The following is an 11,995-nucleotide window of genomic DNA, read 5'->3' as shown; positions in this document are numbered from 1 at the left end:
ACCCAAACATCCCCTGCCCTGCCAAACAACCCTGCCGGAGCCCCCCGATGGATTTGGGGCGAGCTCCCCTCCCCGCTCACCGGCGGTTCCGGGGCGATGCCGGCGGAGCCGGGGCAGCCGCGGCCCGAGCGGGGGAACCGCGTAGGGTTGGTGCTGCTGCTCCTCCCGCTGCTCCTCCGTCCCTCCTCTTCCTGCTCCTGCTCCTTTCCTCCCGATCCTCTCCTTCCCTCTCCTTTTCCTCCTCCCCTCTCCCTCCTCTCCCTCCCGCTCCTGCTCCGCTCCCAGCCCGGCCCGGGCGGTGCCGACACCCAAAAGCAGCCGCGCTCTGCCCGGGGGGTTCCGAAGCGGCCCCGCCTGCCCGGCACTGGGAGCGATACTGGGAGCGCTGGGAACGATGGGGAGAGCGCCGGGCAGGAACTGGGAGCGCTGTCCCTGCCAGCCCCGCTCTTACTGGGAGCGCTGGGAGCGATGGAGAGAGCAGCGGGCAGGAACTGGGAGCGCTGTCCCGGCCAACCCCGCTCTTACTGGGAGCGCTGGGAGCGATGGTGAGAGCAGCGGGCAGGAACTGGGAGCGCTGTCCCTGCCAGCCCCGCTCTTACTGGGAGCGCTGGGAGCGATGGTGAGAGCAGCGGGCAGGAACTGGGAGCGCTGTCCCTGCCAGCCCCGCTCTTACTGGGAGCGCTGGGAGCGATGGAGAGAGCAGCGGGCAGGAACTGGGAGCGCTGTCCCGGCCAGCCCCGCTCTTACTGGGAGCGATGGAGAGAGCAGCGGGCAGGAACTGGGAGCGCTGTCCCGGCCAGCCCCGCTCTTACTGGGAGCGCTGGGAGCGAACTGGGAGCAAACAGCGCCCGGAGGCGGCTGCAGCCGGTGGGGGGCGGGGCCAGCACAGAGGGCGTGGTTATGCAAATACAGGAGCGATCACGCGCTGGGATTGGTGGGCGGGAGCAGCGCGGGGTTTCCTCGGTCACGTGAGGCCTGGGGCGGGGGGGGCGGAGCAATGGCGGGGACCGGGAATGGGAATGGGAATGGGAATGGGAATGGGAATGGGAATGGGAATGGGGACAGGGAATGGGAATGGGAATGGGGACTGGGAATGGGGACAGGATCGAGAATGGGGAGAGGGAATCGGAACAGGGTGTGGGAATAGGGACAGGGAATGGGAATGGGAATGGGAATGGGAATGGGAATGGGAATGGGAATGGGAATGGGAATGGGGACAGGGACGAGGAATGGGGACAGGATCGGGAATGGGGACAAGGAATGGGAACCGGGACTGGGAATGGGGACAGTGAATGGGAATGGGGACACGATCGGGAATGGGGATGTTATAAATGAGAAGCTTGATGAGGCCAAAACTCAAGCAGCAATCAATTTATTAATTAATATGGTAAAGTATGAGCAATACAGCGCTGGCTACAGTAGGGGAAAATTCTCCCTCCAACTGCACACCGATAGTTGGGGCTTACAGATATTTACAAGGGTACTCATAAACTTTCTCAGCAGTTTCGATTCCCAATTTTTACATGACAATTCTATACACTATTGTGATTCAGTTTTTCTCAGGATGCATCCCAGAAAGGAGTATCCCCAGACGGTGGGGTCTGGCTTCCGAAAGAAGTCTCCCAGCTGGTGAGGTCCAGATTCCAGATGCGGGTCCACCTTTTAATTGCAAGGACTATAAATCTCCTAACAGTGATGTCCAGCTTCCCTTGGTCGAAACTATCAATCCGTGAGCTGATGTTCACCTTCCTTTCTCAAGCTGCTTTTCACTGTCTTGTTAAGGTGTTGAGATACACGTTTCCTTTTTATGTATTCTAAAGCTATCGTTTCAAAGTTCCTTACAAAAAGCGATATTCTAAAATTATACTTCAAAAGGTTATTATTGCAAAACTGTTTAAGGCTTAGCTACAAGCAGAAAGTTCCTGTCAAACAGCAACATCCTTAAAGCTTTAATTCAAAGGCTCCTAAATCAACTGAAGACTTATAAAGGTTAATTGCAAACAAAGGAAAGGTTCAAAAGTCTTCTTCCATGCTTTACTTCCTCAGTTATTTATTAGAATTCATCTTTATATTTGTCCCATGGTGGGTTTCCACACATATCACAATCACAAATACACACATTGCCTGTATGTACCTGAGACGAAACACAGCTTTGTATTTCACAATCTGCAGCTGCCTGAATACAAAAACTGGAACAGGAGCCTCTCTCCAGGGGGAAATCTCCCCTCCTGTGCCAGCCCGTGGCAATGCTGCCATTCTCTGCTGCTGCTGCTGCTGCTGCTGGGGCACTCGGGGCTCGGGCTGAGCAGCAAAGGTGACCCTGAGCCAGGAGCTTTCCTTGGCTGCAGCAAAGCCTTGGCACGCAAAGCCCTTCCCGGCGCTGTGCCCTGTGCCAGGAGGGATTGTGCCAGCCGAGCTGACCCGAAATTTCTTCTCCCAGGCAGCTTTAGGACACGCACCATGGAGAAGCCAGAGCCCACTCTCAGCTTTGCGCAGTCCTGCAGAAGAATCCTGTGTGTGAAGCAGCCTGGGAACAGGGTTTAGTGTCAGGGGAGGGGAACTCAGAGCCGTTTTCTGCCCTGTGGGCTGAGGCTCTGCATTTGCAATGGCCCTGCAGCTGCCAAAGGGGCTCAGCTGAGAACAGTTCTGCTGAGACCCTGTCCTAAACCTGCTTTTCCTGCAAATGTCTTCAAAGGAATCCTCATTTTTTTGCAGCCCCAGGTCTTGTGTGTGGGCAGGTGCGACTGCTGAAGGATGGAAGACCTCTACTTGGAAAAGTACTCTTTTTTTTTCTTCTTTTTTTTTTTTGTTTGGTTAGATTTGGTGTGGTTTCTTCTTTGGGGTTTTTTTAGGTTGTTTGTTCTTACTGGGGTTTTGGTTTTGTTTTGTTTTGGATTTCTTTCTTTTTTGGGTTTTTGTGTTGTTTTGTTTTTTTTTTTGTTTGGGTGGTAGAGTGGTTTTTTGGTATGGCTTTTCTTTTCTTTTCTTTTCTTTTCTTTTCTTTTCTTTTCTTTTCTTTTCTTTTCTTTTCTTTTCTTTTCTTTTCTTTTCTTTTCTTTTCTTTTCTTTTCTTTTCTTTTCTTTTCTTTTCTTTTCTTTTCTTTTCTTTTCTTTTCTTTTCTTTTCTTTTCCTTTTCTTTTCCTTTTCTTTTCCTTTTCTTTCTTTTCTTTTCTTCTCTTTGTGTGTTGCGGGGGGGGGGGTGTTTTTTCAGGTTTTTTTTAATTAACTCCCATGTCAGTGCTGGGCAGAGCTCTGTAACTGTGTCTGACACATGTCTGTGGCACTGTGCAGGTGGCCAGGGGGACCCTCCCCGAGCTGTGCAGAGGAATCCACATCAGCCCAGGCCGGGCTGGGCAGTGGCCGCTCAGTTCCATGGACTGGACGCGGCTCTGGATGCTTCCCTTGGAGCGTCTGCAGGGAGGGAATGCTGGGGCTGTCACCGCTGGGGTGTCACACACAGGGGAGTGCTGGGGCTGTCACCGCTGGGGTGTCACACACAGGGGAACGCTGGGGCTGTCACTGTTGGGGTGTCACAGACAGGGGAACACTGGGGCTGTCACCGCTGGGGTGTCACAGACAGGGGAACGCTGGGGCTGTCACCGCTGGGGTGTCACACACAGGGGAACGCTGGGGCTGTCACTGCTGGGGTGTCACACACAGGGGAACGCTGGGGCTGTCACCGCTGGGGTGTCACACACAGGGGAACGCTGGGGCTGTCACCGCTGGGATGCCACACACAGGGGAACGCTGGGGCTGTCACTGCTGGGGTGTCACACACAGGGGAACGCTGGGGCTGTCAGCGCTGGGGTGTCACACACAGGGGAATGCTGGGGCTGTCACTGCTGGGGTGTCACAGCCAGGGGAACGCTGGGGCTGTCACCGCTGGGGTGTCACACACAGGGGAACGCTGGGGCTGTCACTGCTGGGGTGTCACAGACAGGGGAACGCTGGGGCTGCCCCACTCCTGCCCTGTCCCCAACAGCTCTGCCAGCATCTCGAGAGGACAAAAAGGCTGAGCCAAAGGGTGAGAATTGCAGAAGGGCCTGAGCTGGGAGGGACCCATTGGGATCATCAAGTCAAAGAATGTCAGAATTACTGGGCTGGAAGAGACCTTCAGGATCATCGAGTCCAACCCAGCCCTAGCACTTCAACTAGACACTGGCACCGAGTGCCCAGTCCTGTCTTTTTTTAAACACATCCAGGCATGGGGACTCTACCACCTCCCTGGGCAAACCAATCCTATACTTTATTACCCTTTATATAAAAAGCTTTTTCCTAATATCCAACCTATATAGGATAAGCTCAGCTGGTCCTTGGCACAACTTAAGACTGTGTCCTTTGGTTCTGTCAGTTGTTGCCTGGAGAAAGAGACCAACCCCCATGTGACTACAACCACCTTTCAGGAAGTTGTAGAGAGTGATCAGGTCACCTCTGAGTCTTCTCTTCCCCGGGTCCCTCAGTCACTCCTCACAGGATTTGTGTTCCTGACCCCTCCCCAGCCTGTTGCCCTTCTCTGGACGCACTCCAGCCCCTCCATGTCCTGCCTAACCTGAGGGACCCAGAACTGGACACAGCACTCGAGGTACGGTGCCAGTAAAGGGGAAGAATGCCAAGTACACCAGTGCCAAGTACAGGGGAAGAATGACCTCCCTGCTCCTGCTGGCCACACCACTCCTGATCCAGGCCAGGAGCCATTGGCCTTCTTGGCCACCAGGGCACACTGCTGGCTCATGTTCAGCCGGCCATCGAGCAGTACCCCCAGGTCCCTTTCTGCCTGGGCACTGTCCAGCCACACCATTGACAGCCTCTGGCATTGCAGGGGGTTATTGTGGCCAAAGTGCAGGACTCAGCACTTGGACTTATTAAACTACATCTTATTGGACTCTTCCATCCCTCCAGCCATTCCAGGTCTCTCTGCAGAGCCCTCCTACCTTCCAGCAGATGGACACATGCCCCCAACTTGGTGTCATCTGCAGGTTTACTAATGAAAGACTCAATCCCCTCATCCATGTTATCCGTAAAAATATTGAACAGAGCTGGCCCCAGCACAGAGCCCTGAGGGACAGCACTGGTGCCTGGCTGCCAGCTGGATGCAGCAGCGCTCACCAGCACTCTCTGGGCCGGCCATGCAGCCAGTTCTGAACCCAGCACAGAGTGCTCCTGTCCCAGCCCTGGGCTGCAGCTTTTCCAGGAGTGTGCTGTGGGAGACAGTGCCAAAGGCCTTGCTGGAGTCCAAACAGACACATCCACAGGCTGTCCTGCATCCCTCAAGAGGGTCACCTCATGATAAAAGGAGGCCAGATTGGTCAAACACGACCTACCCCTCCTGAACCCCTGCTGGCTGGCTCTGATACCCTGGCCATGCTGTAAGTGCTGGGTGATGACACTCAGTATAAACTGTTCCATTTCCTTAGTGGGTACTGAGGTCAGGCTGACTGGCCTGTAATTACCAGGATCCTCCTTCCCAGCCTTGTTGTGAATGGGTGTCACATTGGGCAGCTTCCAGTCATCTGGAACCTCCCCAGTGAGCCAGGACTGCTGGTAAATGATGGAGAGCAGCTTGGCAAGCTCATCTGCCAGCTCCCTCATCACCCTGGGATGGATCCCATCTGGTCCCATGGATTTATGAACATCCAAGCAGCTCAGAAGTTCTCTGACTGCCTCCTCTTGGATAATGGGGGCACCATTCTCCTCCCTGATACCATCAACCAACCCAAGAGGACAGTTGTCCTGGGGACAAGCCGTCTTCCCACCAAAGATTGAGTCAAAGAAGGTGTTAAGCACTTCTGCCTTCTCCGCATCTGCAGTTACTAAGTTCTCTCCCTCATCCACTATAGAACAGAGGTTGGTCTTACCCTTCCTTCTACCATTAATATATACGTAAAACATTTTTTTATTATTCTTTTCACAAGTTGACATTTTAATTTCAAAATGAGTTTGGCCTCCCTGATTTTTTTCCTATATGCTCTAGAAGCCCTCTTATATATTTCCTGAGAGACCTGATCCTCCCTCCAAAGATGATTCATCCTTTTTTATTCTTAATGTCCTCTAAAACCTCCCTCCCCCTCTAGCTGGGCGCTTGCCTCGTCACCTCATCTTTCAGCACACAGGGACAGTCTGTTCTTGTGACCTCAAGATCTCTGTTTTGAAGCACATCCACTTTTCCTGAACCCCCTTGCATTTAAGGACTGCTTGCCAAGGAACTCTTTGAATAAGCCTCCTAAATAGGTCAAAGTCTGCTCTCTGAAAGTCTAGTATAAAAGTCTTATTAATGTTCCTCCTGACTTCACCAAATATCAAGAATTTTATAATCTCGTGATCACTCTGCCCCAAGTAGCCTCCAACCACCACATCTCCCTCCAGCCCATCTCTATTTGCAAACAACAAGATCTAACGCATTACCTCCCCTGGTGGGCCACCCACCAGCTGTGACAAAATGTTGTCCTCCACACACTCTAAAAATTTTCCTGGACTGCCTTTTTTCTTCTGTATTAAGTTCCCAGCAAATGTCTGGCAAGTTGAAATCACGAACAAGAACAAGGGCTGATGATCCAGAAACATCCTCTAGCTGCTTATAGAATGAGTTGTCAAGCTCTTCTTACTGCTTGGGTGGACAATAACAGACTCCCAGTAGGATGTCAGCCTTGTTGGCCTTCCCCCTAATTCTCACACATGGCATTCAACTTCATCATTACTTTCAACATCCATAGCATCAAAGCCCTCCCTAATATAAAGGGCTACCCCTCCACCTCTTCTCCCTTTCCTGACTCTCCTGAAGAGCTTGTAGCCACCCAGTGCAGCGCTCCAGCCATGTGAATCATCCCACCACGTTTCTGTGATGGCAATTCCATCACAGCTCTGCTGTTGGACCATGACCTCCAGCTCTTCCTGTTTGTTACCCATGGTGCGTGCACTGGTATCCATGCACCTCAGCTGGGCTGCTGATTTCACCCCTAACTCAGGCTTGCCACCCTTGGGCCTGCTTCCAGACAGCCCAGCTGCATCCCCTTCCCCCTTCAGACTTAGTTTAAAGCCCTCTCAACAAGTTCTGCCAGTTCACAAGCTAAAAACCTTCTGCCCTTAACAGAGAGATGGAGCCCATGTGGTTCCAGCAGGCCAGGTACTGTAGAAGTTGCCCCGTGATCAGAGGATCCAAAATTCTCCTGATGACACCAACCCTTGAACCACTTGTTGATAATGTGAGATCTCCTATTCTTTTCACCATTTTTCTCAGCCACCAGAGGGACTGAGGAAAAGACTACCTGTATCCTTGTCCTATCAACCACTTCTCCCAGTGCCCTAAAGTCCCTTTTAATTGTCCTGACACTCCTCTTTTCAGTCTCATCACTGCCAGCCTAGAGTATCAGCAGTGGGTAATAATCAGAGGGCTGAATCAGCCCAGGCAGTCTCTCAGTGATATCCTGTACCCGGGCCCCAGGGAGGCAGCTGACGTCTCTGTCAGGTGGGTCTGGTCGACACATGGGGCCCTCTGCTCCCATCAGGAGGGAGTAACCACCATCACTACCATTTTTTCCTTTTTGATGTTAGAGGTGGTTATCCTCACAGGTGAATCATAACTGGGAGGCTCACTGGGCAGATAATTTTCTTCTAAATCATCTGGCTGACTCATCAGATCCAGGGGCTCATACCTGTTCTGAAGTGGCACCTGGCTTGGGAGTGGGGGTCAGGAAAAATTTTTATTATTACCTCCTTGAGTAGGTACTCATTCCCACTCTTCTTCATCTACCAGGTGTAACTCTATTGTCTGACAGTGGGAGGCATAAAAGACTGTGGGAACCGAGGGGAGCATTGCTGCACTGCCAGACCTCATGGAACCAAGGATCCACTGGGACACTGCAGGGCCTTGGGGCACCACGGCACCATTGTGACACGGTGGGGCCCAAGGATGCAAGGGACTTTGTGACACCAAGGGGTTCCATGGAACCAAGGGGACATTGTGAGACTGGGAGGCCTCATGGAGACTGTTGGGAGACACTACGGCCTCGTGGAACTGTGGTGACACAAAGCTGGGTGCAAGTGTGGATCTGCTGGAGGGTAGGAGGGCTCTGAACAGGACCCTGGACAGACTGGATCCAGGGCCCAAATCCAACAAGGTGAGGTTTAACAAGTCCAAGTGCTGGGTCCTGCACTTTACCCACAACAACCCCTGCAGCACTACAGGCTTGGGGACAGAGTGGCTGGACAGCAGCCAGGCAGAAAGGGACCTGCAGGGACTGATGGACAGCAGGCTGGACATGAGGCAGCAGTGTGCCCAGGTGGCCAAGAAGGCCAATGGCTCCTGGCCTGGATCAGGAATGGTGTGGCCAGCAGGAGAAGGGCAGTGATTCTTCCCCTGTGCTCAGCACTGGCTGGGCAGCACCTCGAGTGCTGTGTCCAGTTCTGGGCCCCTCAATTTAGGAAGGACATGGAGGGGCTGGAGCATGTCCAGAGAGGGGCAAGAAGGCTAGTGAGGGGCTTGGAGCACAAGTCCTGTGAGGAGCAGCTGAGGGAGCTGGAGCTGTTTATCCTGGAGAAGAGGAGGATCAGGGGTGACAAGGCGGTGTCAGTGCACAGGCTGGACTTGATGATCTCCAAGGTCTTTTGCAGCCTTGCTGATTCTGGGATTCTCTGAAACCACCCTTGGAGCAGTTGCAGGATGAGCCCTGGGCCTCCTCTGCACAAGTTCCAGCAGCCCAGGTCCCTCAGCTTCTCCTGCCAGCCCCAAAGCCCATCCTGTCAGTCCTGCAGAGCCTCTGCAGCTCCTCCTCATTGCCCAGAACAGGGAGCCCCACAGGCAGACACAGCAGCCCAGATGTGCCCCCCTGGCCTGGGGTGCCTCTGGCAAGGGAGCAGCACCAGGCACTGCAGGAGCTTGGAGACAATTCCTGCAGCACTTGGAGGATGATCCTGCTCCCCAAGGGACGTTCCCATGGTTCCAAGTCAGGAACTGCAATGGGGAGTGGGGCCAGAGGGGAAAGGGCAAACATGGATGGGCTGTTTGCAGGACAGGGAACAGGGGTGGGAAATAGGAAGAAATCTGCAGCAGGAAGAGAAAAAAAAATCAAAGATGAAGCAGAGGAAATGCTTGTGGCAGTTTGGGGGTGGCTGCCAGGCAGCCCTGGCTCTGAGCAACAGCGTCTGCAGTGGGACAGGAAACTCCCAGCTGATGGGAACAAACTTTCTGGCTGACTGCAGAGGCCAGGACAGAGCTGAGTGGTTTCCCTGGTGTCCCCCAGCCCTTGCTGGCCCCAGGGGCTGATGCCATTTGTGCTCCCTCAGGTTCATGTCCCCACAGCAGCAGCATGGGGGTGCTCCCGCCTGCTCTGTGCAATGCAAACAGGGGCTCCTGAGCCAGTGCTGCCGTGGCTGTGCCTGCAAGGATGCGGCACCTGTGTGAGCTGGGGGAGAGGCCAGGGCTGCAGAGGGGGGATGTTGTTGGCAGCTCCATGAGGATGCTCTGGGACGCTGCCCTGGGCTGTGCAGCGCACTGGGGATGGATCAGCCCCTGCTCTGCTGCTCCTTCCCGTCTCCCCCAGGGCCCTTGCAGAGCCCCAGCCATGCTGTTTGCCCCCAGCCTGCCCACGGCCAGCCTGGGGCTGCTCACCCTGGGGCTTTTCTGTGCTGAGCATTGGCCTGGCCGTGTTCTTGAGAGAGCCTGGGCAAGGAGCCTGCAGCCCCCAGGGCCTGGCCTGAGGCGTCAGCGCTGCCCCAGCAGTGCCCATGGCCTGTCCCTGCTGCAGCCCCGGCACTGCCACCCCTAGGACTGTGCCCGGCCCCGAGAGCACTCAGGCCCTGCAGCAACACCAGGGCCACCAGGGCAGCGGGGCAGGGCCACGGCAGCAGCACTGGCAACACCAAGTGCTGCTGCTGCTGCTGGGCACAGCTGCTGTGCCAGCACTGATCTGCCCCAGCTCTGCACACAGACATTGCTGCTGCAGCTCCAGAGAAGGCAATAAAAGGGCATCTCTGCAGAATATTCTGATGAGACATCTTTTATTTCCTTTAAAGCCTCCAAGAACGCAGCTCGTCATTGACAGAGTCTGTGGCCACAGGGAAGGTGGAGAGAAACAAAATGAGAAATGGCACAAAAAAGGCTTTTTATTGTGTACAATAGTATTTAAAAAAAAGCGGAAAAAAACCCTACAACCACGCCAACAAGAATTATCAAAGGGGACTTTTATTACAAGTAATTTGCAGAAATTGGCAACCACTTTAATGTTTTTGAAAGCATCCAGTCATCAGTCTTCTCACTGTAGCCTTCAACTCCTGGTTCCTCAGGCTGTAGATGAGAGGGTTCAGGGCTGGAGGCACCACTGAGTACAGAACTGACAGGGCCAGATCCAGGGATGGGGAGGACATGGAGGGGGGCTTCAGGTAGGCAAATATGCCAGTGCTGAGGAACAGGGAGAGCACGGCCAGGTGAGGGAGGCAGGTGGAAAAGGCTTTGTGCCGTCCCTGCTCAGAGGGGATCCTCAGCACAGCCCTGAAGATCTGCACATAGGAGAAAATAATGAACACAAAACAACCAAACGATAAACTGCTAGTAACTACAAGTAGCCCTATTTCCCTGAGGTAGGATTTGGAGCAGGAGAGCTTGAGAATTGCTGGGATTTCACAGAAGTACTGGCCCAGGGCATTGTCATGGCATAGGGGCAGGGAAAATGTATTTGCTGTGTGCATGAGAGCAATGAGAAAGGCACTGGCCCAGGCAGCTGCTGCCATGTGGGCACAAGCTCTGCTGCCCAGGAGGGTCCCGTAGTGCAGGGGTTTGCAGATGGACACGTAGCGGTCGTAGCACATGATGGTCAGGAGGGAAAACTCTGCTGAGATGAAAAATACAGTAAGAAAAACCTGAGCAGCACATCCTGTGTAGGAGATGTTCCTGGTGTCCCAGAGGGAATTGTGCATGGCTTTGGGGACAGTGGTGCAGATGGAGCCCAGGTCGCTGAGGGCCAGGTTGAGCAGGAAGAAGAACATGGGCGTGTGCAGGTGGTGGCCGCAGGCTACAGCGCTGATGATGAGGCCGTTGCCCAGGAGGGCAGCCAGGGAGATGCCCAGCAAGAGGCAGAAGTGCAGGAGCTGCAGCTGCCGCGTGTCTGCCAGTGCCAGCAGGAGGAAGTGGCTGATGGAGGTGCTGTTGGACATTTGCTGGGGCTGGCCATAGGGATCTGTGCATGGATAAAGTTCAGTGACAAGTCAGGAGAGGCTTCTTTGATCCAAATCTGGGCCATCCCCTTTAGCCTGTCCCACTGGGACTCACCCAGCCTTGTTCCTGCTCTGGCAAAACCTCCCCCCAGGTCCCTGCCTGAGCTCCAGCTGTGCTGCCTGAGTATGCCAGGAGCAGCCAGGCCTGTGCGTGGGGACACCCAGAAGGGCAGCTCAGAACTTGGAAGGGCACAGCAAGGAGATCTCCAGCTGTGCCCATGATGGGATCTCAGGGATGGGGCTCAGCTCATTCCCCTTTCCCATGGACTGTTCTCCCCACAGCCCCACAGGTCCCAGGGAAGCTCAGACACCCCATTCTCATGGACAGCCCTGCCTGGCAGGAATGCCAAGGGCAGTGCCTGACTCAGCTGCTGCAAATGCCAGAACCTCCCTGAGAGCAGCAGATAACAGTGACAATATCAGGGCAGGGCAGAAACAAGAGAAGATGCTGTGGTGCTGTGCCTGAGAGGGCAGGGCAGAGACAGCTGGGCACTCAGGACAGTGTTCCCGTGCCCAGCTGTGCCCGGCACCTCCCACACACCAACAGTGCCTTCCTGCCCCAGCACTGCTCTCTTCAGCGCCCTCTCCTTGCCTGAGCATCTCCCTGGGCCTGGACATTCCCTCCTGAGAGGAGCCTTGTCCCTGCCAGCGCTCACAGAGCCCATCCCACCCTGTGTGCCCTGGCCCCGGCCCTACAGAAACCTGCCTGTGTGCAGGGCCCTGGCTGGGGCAGGCTCTGTGTGCAGGTGGGCAAGGGCTGCTCAGGAGAGCCCTGCTGGGCCCTGCAGA

At 54.6% G+C, this 11,995-nt stretch overlaps 1 protein-coding gene across 1 annotated transcript; it reads right to left on the bottom strand.

Moving 5' to 3' along the window:
• Nucleotides 1–918: 918 nt before the first annotated feature.
• On the bottom strand, nt 919–10,990 carry LOC135287512 (olfactory receptor 14A16-like; the record flags this gene model as incomplete). The annotated part of the gene is made up of 3 exons (XM_064400806.1): nt 919–975; nt 4,671–4,808; nt 10,253–10,990. Coding segments are annotated over 3 exons (933 nt in total), but the record flags the coding sequence as incomplete, so codon positions are not given.
• Between the last annotated feature and the right edge of the window lie 1,005 nt (nt 10,991–11,995).

Source organism: Passer domesticus, chromosome 30 (assembly GCF_036417665.1).
Source record: "Passer domesticus isolate bPasDom1 chromosome 30, bPasDom1.hap1, whole genome shotgun sequence".
Classification (NCBI taxonomy): Eukaryota; Metazoa; Chordata; class Aves; order Passeriformes; family Passeridae; genus Passer; species Passer domesticus.
This window is presented reverse-complemented; position numbering and strand designations above follow the sequence as displayed.